Below are 20822 nucleotides of genomic sequence, written 5' to 3' on the forward strand. Positions count from 1 at the left end.
ACAAAATAATAATAATTTTAAAAACTTATTCTATTTTTTTAACATAATAGTTAAATCTTTGCGGCTACTGGGTGATTTACAAGTAATCGGATATTGTGAAATAGAACAATTCAGTGGTTAAGAAACAGAACATTAAGGCTATCAAGAAGCTAGGGGACATCCTAACCTTTATAGGTAGTGGAAATGAATTGCTTTCTCTGTCTATGAATTTGTGTGGTCTTACCTGTGTGACTTTGTCCAGTTGCAAGCGGAATTTGGCCAGATTCTGCTTGCTATCCACCAGACAAGCCCTGAGTTTCTCGTTCTCTGCCAGTGCCTCCTCATACAGCTAGCAAAATGAAACCACCAAGCATTGAGTCCAGTTTGTTTAGTCTATGTATCTTTAACAACAAAATGATTTGTTGTATTGTGCCTCATCAAAAATAAATCTGGTAATGACAGACATTTCTAAATGTCTAAATGAATTGAGAAAACATAAAGGGATGTGGGGTTGCGAAGGACAGCAGTTGCTTCTGCCAAGACATATGGAGCCAGCCACTGCATCCTTTAACTGCTTCTGAACACTCAGAGGATAGAGCTCTTTAAACGGTCATTAAACACTAAACTACATTTTCTGAGATTTTAAGAGAGGTGTTTTTGTTGTACATCATAAAAGACAATGTTAGCGTCTGTTCATTTTAATTGTAGGAGAAAACTGGTTAATTTTTTTATGCTATTTACGTCTTCCAGACTTAAAATCTACATCTTCTCAATACCACAGGCAGTGACGTGGCAATGTACCATAGTACTTGTGATGGCATACTGTCCCATTGCCGTCACAGAGATTATGACCATCCCCTAGCAGTGGGGCTTGGGGGTCAAATGCTGGAAACCACATGACTGTCAATGGAACAGCAATTATCAGTACCATTGTCTGAATCATAGACATTCAGGTTCAGAGAATACCACTGTACACTGAGTAGAGACAGAAAGTTAAGTGAGCAATCTACTGACTGTCTATGATTGGAAATCAAATCTTTGAAGGTGCTGTGGCACATCAAGCAAAGCAGGGTCTGATATGCAAGGGCAATGATGCTACTCTTAGCTTATGACTAGGCCAAGACACTTTCAGAGGCCGCGTCCACAGTTTCTCTCAGTTATTCTCAACTTTTGCAGATTTCTTAGCAATCTTGTCCAAAAGGCATCTACACCAATGTGATCACTGAAGACTGTCTAGGGGTTCACACACTGTTTGTCACTGGGTCTGAAGTTAGGCTAATGTGTTCAGACGTGTTTGTTGACATCACCCAGTTCCTGCTTTTGGTTGGTAAATGCCTCAGGCTTGAGTCATGTAGTCTCACAATCACCAGTTACCCTCAAGACCAAGCTCCCATTAAACAGAGGGCTGCTCTGGAATTCACATTTCACAAAACAAAGATGGCACACCCTGTGTACACATCAAAAATCAATACAGAAAACTGCTTATGCGCTTGATAGATTAGCACCTTTGATCGACTGCCAGTGTGGAAAATTGTGGGCTCAAGTCATAAATCCAAAATAAATTAGCAGTCAGGCAATCCATGCAATCTTGTGACTACTTATGTGATATCTGAAAGAATCCCAACTACTGTAAATATGTACTTGGCAGACTTAGATTGTACTTGGCAGAGTCCTGTGACATAGTTCCTGTTTTCAAATAATTTGCCAGGAGTTTCTTGGCTGTGTTGGTGTTTAAACCATACCACTTTTATTCTTTTTTCATCAATAATTGTATAATTTAAATAAGTTAAATCCTGTCAGAAACTTTTTCAGCTTTATTGTGAAATTGCAAAATATCAATATCAAGTGACAAACAACCAGAAATGTGTTTTAGGGGAAAAAAAGAAAAAGAAAAAATGTCCATGTGATGAGGAGGAGGGAGTGGCCAGGCTGTGAGGATGCACACCTTGCACTGAGGCATACAGCAACATTTTGCAGCAATTATTGCAGCAACTCTGCAGCAAGAATTGCAGCAATTTCTGGCAAGTACTGGTTGCTACCTACATGTGACAAAATTTTTCATATCTCTTGGCTATGGGGTAGGGTGGCAAAATGGAAGCCTTTATTAACCAATAAATAAATAAATAAATAAATAAATAAATAAATATCACAATCCATGTGGAATAATGTGTTATGGTCTGCTGAGACCAAAGTTGAACTTTTTGGCTATAATACCAAAAGATATGTTTGGCACAAAAAATGACACCACAGCACATCACCAAAAGAATACCATCCCCATGGGGAAGCATGGTGGTGGCAGCATCATACTTCAGCGGGAACTAGGGCTTTAATAAAGATGGAGGGAATAATGAATAGCTCCAAATACAAGTCAATTTTGGCACAAAACCTTAAGGCTTCTTATCATACTTGACATCACCTACGCGCCTGTGACATCATCCACTCCACCACTGCAAAACTTCAGACACAACACCCGAGCGCACTCATGATTATTAACAGGGACTTCAACCATGCCCCCCTCTCTAAAACCCTTACAAACGTCACACAATATGTAAAATGCAAAACAAGAGAGAATAATATCATGGACCAGCTGTCTGCCCATGTGAAGGGGGCATACAGCTCCACTTCCCTTCCCCCTCTGGGCAGATCAGACCACAACTTGATCTATCTTGCACATGTGTACAAGCCTGTAGTCAAACAGCAGCCTGTCACCACCAAGTTCGTGAAGGTGTGATCCAGTGAGGCTGAAAGGCCCTGCAGGACTGCTTCAAGACCACAGACTGGGACCTGTTCCTTGAGGATCAGGCAGAGGACATTGAGGGACTCTCCCAGTGTATTACGCCCTACATACGCTTCTGTGAGGAAAGCATTGTACCCACAAAGAAGGTCTGCTGTTTTTCAAACAACAAGCGTCATGGATCAACAAAGACATTAAAGCTCTCTTAAATAGGAAAAAGAGAGCATTCATGGCAGGAGACAATGAGGAGGTCAGGTCAGTCCAAAAGGAGCTAAGGAGGGAGCTGAGGAAAGCAAAATACAGCTACCGGGAGAGGCTAGAGTGCAAGCTGGAAAAGAACAGTGTCAAAGAGGTATGGGAGGGCATGAACAGGATTACTGGGCTTAAAAATTCCAGACCAGCCATGGAGGGCAGCCTAGAACATGCAAATGAGCTAAACCAGTTTTTCAACAAGTTTGACAGCCCCACCCCTGAGAGCTCAAATGGACATTCACACACTCCTGATGATGAGGACAATACAGGAATCAGAAAAGCTCTGGGACATGCAGGTAGACCACGACATGGTGGCCTGGATCATGGACTATCTCACCAGCAGACCACAGTACGTCCGACTGCAGGGCAGCCTGTCAGATGTGGTGATGTGCAACACTGGCGCACCTCAAGGAACTGTGCTTTCACCATTTCTATTCACTATATACACCTCTGACTTTAGCTACAACTCAAAAGAAGGAGAAAATAGAGAAGGTGGACTCGTACAAGTTCCTGGGAGTGCACATCAACAGCAAGCTGGACTGGTTGGAAAACAGTGAGGCTCCCTACCCGAAGGGACAGAGCAGACTGTTCTTTCTAAGGATGCTCACGTCGTTTGACGTGAGCAGCAAGCTACTGCAGATAATCTATCAGTCTGCAGTTGCCCGTGCCCTGTTCTTTGCTATGACATGCTGGGGAGGTGGAATTAATTCTGGGGAGGCTGAAAAAAACACAAGTGTCACGAATCGAGGTTGAGTCAGAAGCAAGTGCAGATGATAACATTTATTTAAACAAACATACTATGAAACAAAGACAATAAGACAACTTGGAATAACCCTGTGGCATGGAACAAAACACCGAGACATAAACAACAAGAGTCTAGGACAACGAAAGACCACCAAACAGTGCAGACAAGGACTATATACACACACACACACACACACACACACACACACACACACACACACACACACACACGAGTGCTCATTAACCAAACGTGAGTCAGGTGCAGGTGGTCATGTGACAGCTAGTGTAGTGCAGTGGCTGATGGGAAGTGGAGTCCAGAGTTTCTTGAAACATGACAGAACCCTCCCCCAAGGGCACTACTCCCGGAGCGCCCAAAATTATACGTCCTCCATCTGGTGGTCCTGGCCCCCTGGGCAAAATGTCCCCAGCAGAACCAAGAGGCCGAGCGGCTTCCACAATGGCACAGGGAGGCTGAGATACTTCCTCAGCTGAACAGGGAGGCTGAGCGATGACCACAGCTGAACAGGGAGGCTGAGGCTCTGAGGTCACCAGGTGAACCTTGGGCATGGGCGGAGCTTGGGTGGCCGTGTCAGCAGACTCGGGCGTGAGCAGAACTTGGCTGTGCGTGTCGGCAGACTGGGGCGTGAACAGAACTTGGCTGTGCGTGTCAGCAAACTGGGGCGTGAACAGAACTTGGCTGTGCGTGTCAGCAGACTGGGGCGTGAACAGAACTTGGATGTGCGTGTCAGCAGACTGGGGCGTGAGCAGAACTTGGCTGTGCGGGTCAGCAGTCTTGGGCGTGGGCTGAACTTGGGCGACCGGGTCGGTAGACTTGGGCGTGGACAGAACTTGGTCGTTAGGCTTAGATATTAGCGGAGCTTGGTCTACTGGATCAGCAGGCTTGGACGTGACCTCAGGAACTTGAGACTTGACTTGGACCTCAGAGACTGGAGACTTGACTTGGACCTCAGAGACTGGAGACTTGACTTGGACCTCAGCTGAACATGAAAGCGGGGCGACGTCCTCGGCAGAGCATGAAAGTGAGGTGACGTCCTTGTCGGTGCAGGGAGGCGGGGCGATGACCTCTGACGAGCCGGTGTGGCAGAGCGACGACCTCAGCAGAGCAGGGAGGCTGAGCGAAGTCCTCGGCGGGGCATGAAAGCGGAGCGACATCCTCGGTGGAGCATGAAAGCGGAGCGACGTCCTCGGCGGAGCATGAAAGCGGAGCGACGTTCTCCACTGAACATGAAGGCTGAGCGAGATCCATAATAGGGGAGAGAGGGTGGGAGTGGGTCTCCGCCCTGACCACAGACTCCTCCTCTGGTCGGCGTGACATGGCGTAGTCCCTTATGAACGCCGGGTGTGGCCTAGTGCATGGTCTGTCCAGCTGCGGCAGGCCTAGCATGCGGTTATTCTGAGCGAGCAGTTCATCTGTCCTTCTTCCCTGCTCCAGTAGTCCTATATACCACTCCGCATATGCTGCAAACCAGGCGTCCATCTTGGCGATCTGCTGCTTCTGATAGTGGGTCTTTCGTTCTGTCACGAATCGAGGTGAGCCAGAAGCAAGTGCAGATGATAACATTTATTTAAACAAACATACTATGAAACAAAGACACTAAGACAACTTTGAATAACCCTGTGGCATGGAACAAAACACCGAGACATAAACAACAAGAGTCTAGAACAATGAAAGACCACCAAACAGTGCAGACAAGGACTATATATACACACACGAGTGCTCATTAACCAAACGTGAGTCAGGTGCAGGTGGTCATGTGACAGCTAATGCAGTGCAGTGGCTGATGGGAAGTGGAGTCCAGAGTTTCTTGATACATGACGACAAGTTGATGAAGAAGTCCAGATCTGTTGTTGGTCACAAACTGGACGATCTGGAGAATGTGGTGGAGAAGAGAATAAGAAACAAAATCAGATCCATTTTGGGAAATCCTCTTCATCCACTGTATGCTGAGCTACAACAGATGGAGAGCTCCTTCAGACACAGGCTCCCCCCAGGTGCAAGACGGAACGCTTCGGATGTTCCTTTGTGCCGACAGCCATCAGGCTGTACAACACTTAGCCACCCCCTCCCTTGACCTTACTTTTGACTACACTACAAATACACTGCTACACTGTTTTCATATGGGTACCATACTGTACTTTTTGCACTGCTCACAAATCACATCACTGCTTCAAAGCTTTTCTTATATGTCCACACTGATCATACCATACAGCTGCAATATGTATATGATATTGTACATTTGCGATATGTACATGGGCTACTTGCATAGTTGGACTGTACATTGTTGGTTGCTGTATATGCTGCTGATATGTACTGCTGATATGAAATGAATGCCTTAAATGAATACCTTAAATAGTCACTCAGGTTCAACCATACTGAAACTATGTCTATTACCTGAGATAAATAAAAACCTATAAATAGGCAAAAAGTTTGTTTTAGGAACACTTTTTGCAGAAGTGCATGACAAAATATTGTGCTTCTGGAGAAAACCATACATAAGCCATATTTATAACCCCATGATGTCGGATGATTCAGCCATCATGGGGAATGAATGGCATGGCTATTTAGCTATGCTGAAGGTGGAGGAGGTGCTTGTGAGCTACCTCTCTCCAGCAACAGCAGGTAATTTAGGGTGGGAAGCTTTGCCATCCAAGCCATGTAAGGCCACCATAGCATTGGTGGGCAAGGCCAATGCGGTAGTGGGTCTTGGTTGTGGGTCACTGCATACAATGGCAGTGTTACAGGCCTACCAAGCAGACCTGCTGAGTGAGCTTGACATATGGTGGCATTCAGCCAGTTCCTTCCCAGTTGTGTCGAGTTCACCCGGGCATCCACGATTGGAGCCTGGGCCAGCATTAGTGCAAGGGAGGCACAGAAGGCACGTGTGAAAGCCTGTCTCCCCCCCACAGACAGCCCGGGCAACTGGGCAGCCACAATCGCGGCCTGCTACTAGGCCTGATCTGAGAATGGTCATAAAGGCCAAGAAGACAAAGGAGGAGTGGTCCTGAGGGGACGTAGAGGAACATATCAGGGGACATGAGGTTGTTAGTATAGTTAGCCCCCAGTACTACTGTAGGGCCTCCCCTAGCCAAGGCTGTCCCAAGTTTTCAGTGTTCTCTGGTCAGCGAGCTGTCACAGGGCAATGAGAATCTGATACTTTCCCTCCAATAGAATGTGAAAAAGTTAACTAAAAGACCATCTGGCAGCATGGAAACTACTGTCAAATGTGTCTCCATGGGTTCAGTCTACTCTAGAAAAGGGTTCAGAGGTGTGCTCACCACAGTAGTCAGCACAGAGCAGAGCCCGACGTTAGCGCAGGGAGTAAGATCCCTCTTGGACAAAGGGGCCATATAACATGTACCCCATTCCCTGAGTGAGGGAGGTTTTACAGCTGTTATTTTCTGGTCTGCACAAAAGATGGGAGTATGCGGCCAATTTTAGATTTGCATCATCTGAACTGCATACTTTGGACATACAGGTTCAAGATGCTGATGCTCAAACTTATCTTCCACAGATTCAGTTTGAGGACTGTTTTTTGATGATAGATCTAAAAGATGCATATTTCCACATAGAAATATTGCTCAGTCACAGAAAGTTCCTGTGATTTGCGTCTGGAGGCAACACATACCAATATCAGGTTCTTCCCTTCGGGCTAGCTTTATCCCCTCACTCCTTCACAAAGTGCATGGATGTCATTCTGGCTCCATTGCAACTCCAGGGCATCCGTGTACTAAACTACTTGGATGACTGGTTAATTCTTGCATGATCCAGGCAACTGACGATTCATCATTGAGAGGATGTTCTCACCCATATGAGCAGCTTGGGGCTCAGGTTGAACATCAAGAAAAGTATGCTTTCTCCAGTGCACAGGACAACTTTTCTAGAGGTTATAAGGATTCTACTACGATGAGGGCATTTCTATCCCCAACATGCGTAGGGACAATCATATCAACATTGAGCAAGATAAAGCTGGATCTTGGCATCCCCTCCGGTCTCTATAAGAGAGTGTTGGGGCTTATGGCAGCAGCAGCCAATGTCATACCATTGGGCCTATTGCACAGGAGACCGTTTCAGTGGTGGATGAAAAGTAGGGGGTTTTGTCCAAGGATGAAACCTCTGAGATTAATCAGTGTCACACAGAGATGTCTACATGCTCTGAGAATTTGGAAGTGTCTCCGGTTTCTAGCCTTGGGTCACACTCTAGTGGTGTCTGCTTTTTGCAAGATGGTAATGACAGACATCTCCATCACAGGCTGTGGCACAATCTTAGATGGCTGCCCAACTCAAGGTCTCTGGAGCGGCCCTCATCTGGAGTGGCATATAAATCGCCTAGAGATGTTTCTAGCACTGAAATTCTTTCAGTGACTCCCAAGACAGCAGTGGTCTCATATATCAACCACCAGGGAGGATTATGTTCGTGCCCCCTGTTCAGGCAGGTGCAACTAATTCTTCTCTGGGCAGAGGGAATGTTTTTGTCAGTGACTGCAATGAAATGTGGAATGTGGGGGCAACTGCAATGTGGAGGCAGGGACTGAGGCCCAGAGATTGGGGTCTCTTTCCACAAGTGATGGAGTCCATATGGCAGAGGTTCTGCCAAGCGGAAGTGGATGTGTTTGCCTCTGAGGACACAACACACTGCCCACTGTGGTTTCCCTTCACTCCTCTCACACCATTGGGGCTGGACAGTCAGGTCTTGATCTTGGTGAACTCTCGCTAGAACTTGTGGAAGCAGAGTGTTCATGGGAAAAACGTATAGATGTGACCTCGGCCACATGTGCACCATGGTGTGCACATGTGGCCGAGGTCACATCTGTACGTTTTTCCCATGATCGCTCTGCTCCCACAAGTTATAGTGAGAGTTTGTCAAGACTGCCTACGTCTTCTGCTAGTAACACCTTATTGGCCAGCTCGGATATGGTTCTCAGAGATAATATCCTTGCTGGATATTCTCCTTGGGAGATTCCCATCTGCAGGGATCTACTGTCTCAAGCCAGAGGGCTGATTTATCACCCTCGGCCAGAACTATGGAAACTGTGGGTCTGGCCCCTGAGGGCCACCAGCTCATAGATTCTGGTCTCACAACTGAGGTTTTAGACTCAGTGAACTGTGCAATAGCTACAGTCCTGGTGTTCTTACAAGGATTTTTCTCAGCAGGGTTGGCTCCTTCTACATCAGGATCTACGTGGCCGCCATTTTGGCCTGCAAAGACTCTATTGATAGAGCCTCTGTGGGGCAACATCCTCTAACTTCGAGGTTTATGCATGGTCTGCAGATGGGCCTCAGCCGCCTGACAGCATGCATAAACCTTGAAGTTAGAGCATGTTGCCCCACAGAGGCTCCATCACTAGGGGCATGTCTGGCCAAAATGGCGGCCACGGACATTCTGTGGTCCTGGAAGGTCTGTCGGGTGCCCCATTTGAGTCCTTAGAGTCAGCCCTAGAGAAACTTCTGACTCTAAAGGTAGCGCTTCTGCTGGCCCTTGCATCTCTCAAGTGAGTAGGCGATCTACAAGCTCTCTCTGTTGCCCCTTCCTGCCTTGACTTTGCCCCTAGATTATATCCTTGGCTGGATTATATTCCTAAAGTGCTTACATCTGCTGCCGAGCCAGTAGTGTTGCAGGCTTTCTGCCGTCCTCTGTTCCTCACACCGGAATAAGAGAAATTGCACCTACTGTGTCCAGTAAGGGCTCTCTGTACTTACATCCACTGCTCCGGCCAGTGGCGTAAGTCGGAGCAGCTACTGGTCTGCTTTGGCGGCGACAGTAGAGTTGATGCTGTGTCAAAGCAACGCATCTCTAATTGGATAGTGGAAGCAATCTCTATCGCTTATGAGGCACATGGTCTCCCCTCACCTCTGGGCATGCAAGCTCATTCCACTAGGGGTGTCGCCTCCTCATAGGCTTTGTCCAAAGGGGTATCCTTATAGGATGTGTGTGCTGTAGCAGGGTGGTCTATGCCATACACATTCATTATTACAGCCTGGATATATGGCTATTTTTATACAGGCCATATTCTCAGTATTACAGAGTGGGAATTGTCTTTCCCACAGCGTGGAGCTCAGGCAACGTTGAGTTCCCTTTAAAAGGGAACATCTGGGTAACCAGACATTGCATAACTTTCTCATACTTCGGCATGCTTGTGAATTGCGTCTTTGCTTCATATAATAGAGGCTGACGGTGTGGTTCACAGGTGCCGTTTATATGTTACGCGACATGCTTAATTGCCATGTCACCTGATCACAGCAGGCCTATAAATAGGCGTGATGTTACACAAGATTCAGATATCGGTCACGTGCAAGGGTGCTTCCCCACAACATGGAGCTCACTTAACATCTTGTTCCCTTCTCAGGGAACAGGGTTAACCCAGACATTTTCTCATTATCTTTACATAACCAAAAGCTGTATTCTCACAACATAATTTTATTGTAAATGGGATTGGTGTTACATGCATGTTGGCATCTTCGCTATCATAAATGTAATAATTGCCCGCTGTAGAGATGGACTTTATCTCCACATTAAGAGAGAGGGATGTCCCCATCTCAAGTGTCAGACACTAATGTGGAAATTGTCAATTCTGCAGGGATGATGTATTATTGTAGGCCACCCCAAATGTTAGCATTACCCTGGTTCCCTCAACAAAAATCCAATAGGATTTTTCCACTGGCTTTTGAATTATTGCAGTGATTCATTTATGATTCTTACATGTTTCGTTCATTAAGATGTAACTAAAAATGAGGCATGATACATGAAACCAAAGCAGGGCATGGAGACCTTACCACTGGCACATTACACATGTAACTTTTTTACACCTATTAATCTCTAATACCGCGCGACATGCGCAGCAATGCGAGGGGTTTAAATAACCAATGACATTTACCTTAACTGCTGACAGCTGGTAACAACTGGAAACACACCCTCGCACCTCAACCAAAAACTAAACAGCGAGGGGACAGAACAGAAACCGAACCAAGTGCATACGTCCATTATAAACAGAGCCTGCGCGCTCTCAAGCAGTCCGTGCACGTCGTCGCCGCAGCGCCATCTGCCGGCGAGATCGTGACAGAACCCCTTTCCAAAGAACACCCCCCCTCCAACGATGGTCCTGGTCCCCTGTGTAACCTGTCCTTTGCTGCATCAGAAAACAGGGCGGCCTCCGCCGGGCAGCAGACAGGTGGAGCACCGCCCCCAGCGGGGCTGGGGCACTGGGCGACATCCACCGCGGTGCTGGAGCTTGGGGCGACGTCCTCAGCGGGGCTGGAATGCTGGGCGATGTCCTCTGCGGGGCTGGAGCTCGGAGAGACGTCCTCTGCAGGGCAGAACAGCGGGACAGCTTCCTCGGTGGGACAGGACAGCAGGACAGCTTCCTCGGCGGGACAGGACAGCAGGGCGGCCTCCTCAGCAGCAAAGACCGCCCTGTGGTCTCTGAGGTCGCCATGTTGACCTCAGGCGGGAGCTTTGACGTCGCCTAGTTGACCTCGGGCTGGAGCTCTAGAGCTGAGACCTCCCCGCAGGTCTCTAGCCAGAGCTCTGAGGTCGCCATGTTCACCTCGAACTGGGGCTTGGGAGCTGCAGATTCCAGCATGTCCACCCACTTGTAGAAAAGGTGGAATGGTGGGTCAGGCTGGGGCTTTCCATTGACCCACCAATCCAGTAGATCCAGATCACGAAGATGCCATGGCTGGTAGATCTCCTCAACAAAAAGTTCTGTGAACTGGGTGACATTTTGGAGGGCGGAGGACCCATTACTCACTAGTTGCTCCACCAGTCCAGGGCTGGGCTGCAAAACCGGAACACTAAGAACCTGATCCAATGTCTCTTAGTAGGCTTGGGATATGCCAGGCTGCAGAAATATATCTGTCAACTGCAGAGGAACTCCAGCGGGTAGCTCCCCAATCCCGCTGTCTCCGGTGGGAGTTCGGCGGCATACCTTTGGGGAAACTGCACAGACAGGAAACATGGCCAGTAATCTGAGCATCTCCCAACAAGGTGCTCTCCTGCTGCTTCCATGGTTTTAGGCGCGGTATTCTGTTACGTGACGAGACTCAAACAGGAAGTAAGTGCAGGAGTAAAGTCTTTATTTTCCACTAAAGTCAATGTACTAGGAGGCGGGAAACAAGACCTAAACATGAAACATGAAACCAAAGCAGGGTATGGAAACATTACCGCTGGCACGTTGCACATGTAACTTCTTTACACCTATTAGTCTCTAATACCGCGTGACGTGCACAGCAACGCGAGGGGTTTAAATGACCAATGACATTTACCTTAACTGCTGACAGCTGGTAACAATTGGAAACACACCCTCGCACCTCAACCAATAACTAAACAGGGAGGGGACAGAACAGAAACAAAACCAAGTACACATGTCCATTGTAAACAAAGTCTTATCATCCATGCGTACTTCAAGGACATGCACGCGCGCGCTCTCCAGCCGTCCGTGCACGTCGTCGCCGCACCTCCATCTGCCGGCGAGATTGTGACATAACAACAATGAGGCTGTAGTAGATGAGTTTTCCTGTTCATTGTGATGATGTTTAATGTCCCCGGAAAACTCTGTAGTACCATTTAGCCTCTTGATAGCAACCGTCTATTTTTAAGACATGTAAAAGCTTTTTTAATAATCCTGATTGGGGCATTACTGATGTATTTTATGTTGTAGTATAGAACATGAACATATCTTGAGCTTAGGTTAACCACAGACCTTATTTCAGGCATTTAACCAAAAAAAAAAATTTAAAAACCCATTGAATTTGGGACAATGGATGTCCAGTACACAGGAAAAGTCATGATCACGAGAAAACAACAGATAAATAAATTAATAATGCAAGGCCACTTAGAGCTTCCGTATGAAACAGCATGGTTTGCATGAAAAATTGAAAATGTGAAAGCTGTCATGCTGACTGGGAAGTGCACCACAGTACCAAACCCAAGATCAACTGTAGGAGGTGGTATGAGTTTGGTTGCACTAGAACTGAGCCGCATTTTCTGTGAATGCAACTCGTACTTCGGTCTGCACTTGTTCAGGAAGTAAAATAACCTATGCATGTGTTTTAGCTGATGAAGGCATAATTTATTTCCACAACACATGTACCATGAGTGACAGGGGATTTTGTTAGGGGTTTTTTTTACGGATTTTGATAGGATCAAGTGAGTCTGAAACCAGACCAATGCTGCTGGAGGCCCTGGGAACAATTACACTCAGATTCGGACTGCAGCAAACATGCTCGGTGTGAAAAACACCTAACAGAAACATGGGTTAAACCAAATGAGTATGTAGCATTAAATGAAGCTAATCCTCCTGAATACAGTTTTATACATCAAACTCATCTGGGGCACTTGTGGCTTGGCGGTTAATGCTCTGGGTTACTGATCAGAAGGTTGGGGGTTCAAGCTGCCAAGCTGCCACTGTTGGGCCCTTGAGCAAGGCCCTTAACCCTCTCTGCTCCAGGTGCACTGTATAATGGCTGACATGTGCTCTGACCCCAACTTCCTGACATACTGGGTATGCGAAGAAAAGAATTTCACTGTGCTATAATGTATATGTGATTAATAAAGACTCATTATCTAACTTGCAGAAGAGGAGGTGTCACAGTTATTTACAATGATAATCTAGGTGTCACACAAAAATCTGGTCATGAATTAGATGCAGCTGAAGTTCTTTACACTAACATAACATACGTAGCCACAAAAAATAAGTCTACCCAGTCTTTTCCACTAATTATTTTTGACAGGCCCCCAGGGCCATATTCTGAATTTCTTAGAAGATTTCATCTGAAACCTGGTTGTTTCTGTAGACAAAGCATTAATTGGTGAAGATTTCATTATTCATTTACTATTCATTAATATAGAAGACCCTCTGAGAACAGCATTTGTATTTATTTTAGATTCTGTAAGGGTTAATCAGAACGTTATTTAATATTAACATTTGTATTAAATATATTGTATATATTGTGTGTATATATATATATATATATATATATATATATATATATATATATATATATATATATATATATATATATATAGTATTAAATATGTACTATAGTCACACTCCACAGTAAGAAGCTATTTCAGATCTTTACCTTGTCTCATTTAAAATGTGTTTTAATCATAATATATGCTATAAATTAGGTTTGACACCACCATATCAAACCTAAATTCCCATCAGCTACTGTACATATTTTTATCAAATATCCCTCAGCATTATCAACCTTGATTGTATCACCATCTGAATACACAGAACTATTAGATATCTCAATGCTTAGAGTCAGAATTCTACTACACTCTATATAATGTAGCTTTATTTAAAAGAAAACTCAATACAGAGGGAAAAAGCACCCTGATATAATGTTCACATGCCCACTTTAAAATAAATTTCAAATTCAAAAATAATTTTTAAATGATTTTTACGTCTGTCCGTGACAAAAACTAGAATTTACAGTTAGAAAAAGTGAAGGCATTTTTAAAAATGTAAAATAAATAAGTAAATAATAACAATAATAATATTTTCAAATAGTATAAAAATATAATGTAAGGATATAAAGATGGGTGGCAGCAACAGTCTGACTATAATTGGTATAAAGTGCAGATATGTGCAGTTGTTTTGTGCATTATAATGCTGTACAACATTAAGCTGTGTTGTGTGGTTGTATTGAAATTACACACAGATATATTTATAAATACAGGGTAATACAGGATAAAGTGTTTACTGAAGATGAATGGATTGAAGATGTATTAAAGGAATGTAGGTGTTGTGGGTGTTGTATAAGCAAGTCCGAGATCTAGTCCAGGTGTTCTCCTGGTTCAGGCCCCGAATGGCCTGTGAGAAGAAGCTCCTCCTCATTCTCTCTGTGTTAGCCTTCAGGTAGTGGAAGCCCTTCCCTGACTGCAACAGAGAGTCCATTGTTTGGATGGCTAAGGTCTTTAACTACCTTCCTGGTCTTGATCCAGCACCACTTGCTGTAGACAGACTACAGATCAGGGAGTGCTCAGTTGATTGCACCACTCTCAGGATAGCCAACTTATCCTGCTTGGTGCTGTTCCCAAACCAGACTGAGGTACTTCTCATCAGGATGCTCTCGGTGATGCAGTTGTAAAAGTTCTTTAGCACCTTACAGGGCAGTTTAAAGTCTTTTTAGAATCTAAGGTGGCAAAGACTCTGCCAAGCCTTCTACACCAGGGTGTAGATGTGACAAGACCACGACAGGTCCTGCATAATGTGAACACCAAGGTACCAAAAAATTGTCCACTCTCTCTAATATGGTCCCATTGATCATAAGGGGGTGTTAGCTCCTCTGCTGCTTTGTGTTGCCATCCACTATCAACTCCATTGTCTTACTGATGTTCAGGAGGAGGTTGTTCTTCTAGCACCAGTTCTCCAGGCTTTTAATTCCCTCCACGTAGGCCTTCCCAGCATTATCAGAAATCAGGCCCACCAACTAGAGTTGGAAGTGACCATACAGTCATAAGTGTACAATGACTATAGCAGGGGGCTCAGGACACAACCCTGGGGGGCTCCAGTGCTGGAGGGTGTGATAGTGTCCTAGATAGAGCGATTGGCATGGTATGCAAACCATAATGGGTCCAGGGTGTCAGAAAATGAAGAGGTGATGAAGTCTCTGACCAGCCTTTCAAAGCACTTCATCAGATCTGAAGTCAGGGGTACTGGGCGATAGTCACTGAGGCATGCGAGCTGGGGTTTCTTTCAGACAGGAACAGTAATGGATTGTTTAAAGCATGTGGCTGTTACTGACTGTGCCAGGGAGAGGTTGAACATCTCCAAGAACAACAGTGCAAGCTGGTCAGCACAGGCTCTAATGACCTGATCTGAGATGCTGTCTAGTCCTGCTGCCTTCCTGGTGTTCACTCTCTAGAAAGCCTTCCTTACATTGTGCTCTGAGATGATGACAGTATTTCCTGCTATGACACTCTCTGCATGCAGGCTGCCATGAGCATTCTTAGCAATGTTAGCACAGTTAGCACTGCTAGCACCCTTAATGCTGTTAGCTGCAGCCTCAAAGTGAAAATAAAAGCATTCAGCTACTCTGCCAGAGAAGCATCTGCATTCACTGTTCTGGAGGATGGTGTTTTATAGTACATTATCATTCTCAGTACCTGCCACAGGCTCCTAGAGCCACCCCTGTTGGAGCTGTGACTCTGTAGCCCTGCTTCACCTCATTCACCACTCATGTGCATGTTATAGGATGCAGCCTTGTACACCTTCATGTCCCTGATGGCGAGCCCCACATTATAGGCAGCAGTGCAAGATCTTAGAGGATTGCAGATGGTTTTATCCACCCACGGCTTCTATTTAGGAAACATTCTGATGATGGTTTTGTGGTTAACTAGGAATAAGACCACCACAGAAGTATGCAGACCATCAATATGTAGTAGCGAAAAATTTCTCCCAGTATCCCAATGAATCCCACAACCACTTTCATAAACACATTGATGTCTCAGAGCCTGAACATGTCCCATTCTGTGTCATCTAGAGCATCCTGCAAAGTGGCCATGGGATTGGGCTGTCCAGCATGCAACCTCCCTCTGAACCAGAGCTTCCTGTTTCAGCCTTTGTTGTATCTGTCATGAGGAAGATGGCGGCATGATCTAATTCCCCAAATGACGGCTGAGACTGTGCTTTGTAGCTGTCTTTGAATAGTGTAGAAATGGTCCAGCATCCTGGTGGGGCAGGTGATGTGCTAGTGGAAATTTGGCACTGTTAAAGTCGCCTGCCACAATGAGAGCAGCATCCTGATGATGGTGCTGAGTGACTGCTCATGAGCAGTTATGGTCATTCCTACATAAATATAACATTCATTAAATCTTTCAGTCCGGATTTAGGCCTCATCATAGAATTGGGACAGCACTGGTTTAAGTGCTAAATGACTAACGGAATCTAATCAGTGTTGTGTATCCTTGCTTGTGTTGCTTGAACTTAATGCATGCTTAGTTATCCTGATGACACACAGTTATATGTTTCAGCAAAGCCAGATGAGAGATACAAGTTTAATAAAGTTGAGGAATGTGCAAAGGACACTGGATGCTCAGTAACTACCTTGTACTTAATTCTGACAAGACAGAAGTACTAGGATAAAATGCAGCTAGATGTAAGCTTTCTGATTATATATTGAGCCTGGAAGGCCTTACAATTACTTCATGTGTAGCAGTAAAAATCCTTGTTGTGATTCTTGACTCCAGTCTCTCATTTGAAGCTCATGTAGATAACATTATTTGGCTAAACTTCTTTCATATCAGAAATATTGCTAAGATAAGAAATATAATGTCACAATGTGATGCAGAAAAAACATATTCATGCCTTTGTTACCTCTAGGTTGGATTATTGTAATGCCTTGCTGTCCAGATACTCCAAAAGGTGCAAGTAAATGCTAGTTCAGAATGCAGCAATCCTTACTAGAACCCTAAGATATGACCACATCACCCTTGCCTTATCCACAGTAAAATTTTGCACTGATTACAAAATATTACTACTGACCTATAAAATACTGAATGGTCTTGCACTATAGTACCTGAGCACACTTCTATTCTTGTGTGACCCAGTCCATGGCGTGGGTGGCTGGAGTCTCTAATGATCCTCTATGCTTTGCTCACACTGCATCTGATGTAGATGTCCTGGAGGGAAGGAAACTCCGACGATGTGCTGGGCTGTCCACCAATTTATACAAAGCTTTGCAGTTGAGGGTGGTGCTGTGCCCATACCAGGCAGTGATGCAGCCAGTCAGAATTATCTCCATGGTGCACGAGTAGAATAATTTGAGGATGTTGGGCTCATACCGAACTTCCTCAGTTGTCTGAAGAAGAAGAGGCCCTAGTGAGCTCTGGTAATGGATAAATTGGCGTAGTGGATGTAGTTCCTGTTTTCTATTCATTTGCCAGGAGCTTCTTGTTTGTGTCGGCATTTAAATTATATTGTTCCTTTCTTTTTCATTAATAATTTTGCGCTATCAGTCACCATTTGGTGTAGTTTCACTTTCACTTCTGCCGTATTAAAGTTTTTTCAAAGAACGTTTTTTTTTTTTTTGACTGAAGACAGCAAGCCGAGTCCATCCACATCACACCTGTCTAAAATATCAACTTATCTTCGAATAAGGTACGTTAAACACTCAACATGGCAAACGTTCAGCTTGTTCAATGTGTTGAGTGCAGGATGTTTAGTCATTCTTCCTCTGCCGTTAGTAATAACATTATTTGTGCTAAGTGTATATTAGTTAGCTCTCCCATGGGAGCACCACTCCTCTCTGCTATATGTGTCTAATAGGTTTGCTCTCCTCAGTAAAGTACCCGCTGAGAAACCTGAAAGAGCTCTGGTTATAGGAGACACTATCTTAAGGCACGTGGAATTAGCTAGGCCTTTAGGGGCTCCAGCAGCTTTAGTTAGGTGAATCCTTTAGTTAGGAGCCAGGGCGCCAGACATAGCAGGTGATCTTAGGGTCTTAGGCAAGCACAGGTTTTCAAAGATAGTTATTCATGTAGGACCTAATGATATACGCCTTTGTCAGTCAGAGGTTACTAAGAGTAATTTTGTAGAGGTGTGCAAACTAGCAAAGGCGATGTCTGATGCAGTAGTATGCTCTGGCCCATCCCAGTGCTGCATGGTGATGTGGCTTACAGCAGGTTACAGGTTATGGTCACTGAACTGCTGGTTGTCCAGGTGGTGCTCTGAAAACAATGTGGGCTTTATAGATAATTGGAGTAGTTTTGAGAGCAAGACTGGCCTGTTAGGGCGGGACGTTATCCATCCCACTCGTGAAGTTGCTGCTCTCATTTCTTGCAGCCTAGCACATAATCTCAGAACAGGCCTAGTTAATCATTGGCAATCCAGAGCCAAGGCCAGGGAGCAGACAAGCAGGCTAAACCGACTCTTTGCTAGTTGCACTGAGTCATCACCTAGGTTCCACATTATCAAACTGTCTGTTCCCTGAGCTAAACAAAAATGTAGAAATATTCCGAAAGTTTGCTTCAGTAACCTAATTAATATAAAATTAGATCATACTGAATGCACATCCAGCACCTTTGTTCTGAAGCTAGGACTGTTAAATATTAGATCTCTTACATTTAAAGCACTTATTGTTAATGAAAACATTACTGATCAGGAATTTAATATAATGTGTTTAACAGAAATATTGATTAAACTAAATGAGTACATAACACGAAATGAAGCCAGTCCTCCTGGATGTAGTTATATACACCAGCCCTGTCTAACTGGCAGAGGAGGAGGTGTCGCTCTCATTTATAATGATAATCTAGGTGTCACACAAAAACCTTGTCATAAATTCAACTCTTTTGAAGTTCTTTTTGCTAGTATAACATATGTAGCCACAAAAAATAAGTCTACCAAGCAGATTCCGATAGCTATAATTTACAGATACCCAGGGCCATATTCTGAATGCCTTGCTGAATTTGCAGATTTCATCTCGAACCTGGTTGTTCTCTAGAGAAAGTGTTAATTATTGGCGATTTTAATATTCATTTTGATAACCCAAAAGACCATCTGAGAACAGCGGTTGTGTCCATTCTAGATTCAGTAAGGGTCAATCAGAATGTAATAGGACCCACTCATAATGGTAGACACCATTGACCTTATACTAACATACAGATTATATATAGAAAATATAGTCATATTTCCACAGTCTGAAGCTAACTCAGATCATTATCTCATCTCATTTAAATTGCGTATTGATCATAATATATGCACCGTGCCACACTAAAATGTCAAATGTACATTCACATCAGCTACTGCACAGAGTTTTATCAATAACCTCCCAGAGATATCAACTGATAATTGATCAGGCAACCGAATGCTTAGAGTCAACGTTCTGCTACATGCTAGATAAGGTAGCTCCACTTAAAAGAAAAATTATTAGAGAGAAAAAGATAGCACCCTGGTATAACAATCACACATGCACCTTAAAACAGACCACTCAAAAATTAGAACGTAAATGGCATCAAACCAAATTGGTAGTATTTCAAACAGCATGGAAGAAGAGCCTCCTCAAATATAGAAAATCTCATAGTGCTCCTAGATCAGTCTATCCCTCCACCTTAATTGAAGACAACAAAAATAATCCTAGATTTTTATTTAAAACTAGAGCAAAATTAACTAGGAATAAAACCACCACAGAAACATGCACACAATCATTATATAGTAGCGATGATTTCATGAATTTTTTTTCATTGGCAATGTTGAAAATAGTAGACAAAGTTCATACTATAAATTTTAAACCGGTCAGTGTTATAACTAACCCTGTAGATAATAATATAACAATATCAGATCGACGATTAGAATGTTTAACTCCCCTTAGAGACTGTGAGGGAAATTATTAATTTTTACTTTGTAAAAAATGTTTTTTTTCTTGTTCTGTTCATTCTCATCTGAGGATAACGCCTAAGAAGGCCATGTCATGTCACATAGATCAGTACAGAATGTTTATCTGCATGCAGTGACACAAACATGTTTTTTCTGTTCAAGGTTCGTCTGTACATCTTCTAAGACCCAGAAATAAAGCCTGTTTGAACTGTCTCAAACTGCTTCTTATCGGTACACAGAAGTGTATTATGCTCTGGGTTTCATATAAATAGTAGTGGTTCAGCACAAGCACTTCAGAGCGCTCTCATTACTCTATCCTGTTTTCTTCTATCCTGTCTTAACCATCTTGTCACGTATCGTGACGTAACGGAGATAAGGTAGGATGCAAACGCAGTATGAACAGTTTTATTTAAGAGAGAGACAGGCAGACAAATCCAAAACGTGATCCACAAACGTAATCCAGTAACATGCAAAGTTCAGGCGATCGGCAAACAGGCATAAAGGGGCAAGGCAGGAATCAAGGTCGCGGTCATGGAAATACAGGGTAGAGAAATAAAACAAGAAACATGAACAATAGTGCGGGACTGGTAGCGGGGAAACCAGCGTGAACTAAACTAACGAACCTAAACATGAAACATGACATGGACTATGACTATGACTCTAAACATGAACCATGAAACATGACATGACATGAACTATGACTATGGTTATCTATCGTAAGTACTCTAATCTAAGCTACTATAACTCATTCAATATTCCGTGCCTTGTGCTG

The 20822-nt window shown here is 44.2% G+C and overlaps 1 protein-coding gene across 10 annotated transcripts in view; it reads right to left on the minus strand.

Annotated features, from left to right (window-relative positions):
* The window catches only part of LOC108276302 (protein phosphatase 1 regulatory subunit 12A), a 60448-nt gene that overhangs the window by 16773 nt on the left and 22853 nt on the right, over positions 1-20822 (minus strand). For all 10 annotated transcript variants that reach the window (XR_008397990.1, XM_047160246.2, XM_047160243.2 and 7 more), the window contains one exon: positions 224-328. Coding sequence is in view for 9 of the 10 variants with exons in the window: in XM_047160246.2 (XP_047016202.1) it covers positions 224-328 (105 nt within the window). In the remaining variant the exon portion in view is untranslated. The remainder of the gene's footprint in view (positions 1-223; positions 329-20822) is intronic.

Source organism: Ictalurus punctatus, chromosome 15 (genome assembly GCF_001660625.3).
Source record: "Ictalurus punctatus breed USDA103 chromosome 15, Coco_2.0, whole genome shotgun sequence".
NCBI lineage: Eukaryota > Metazoa > Chordata > Actinopteri > Siluriformes > Ictaluridae > Ictalurus > Ictalurus punctatus.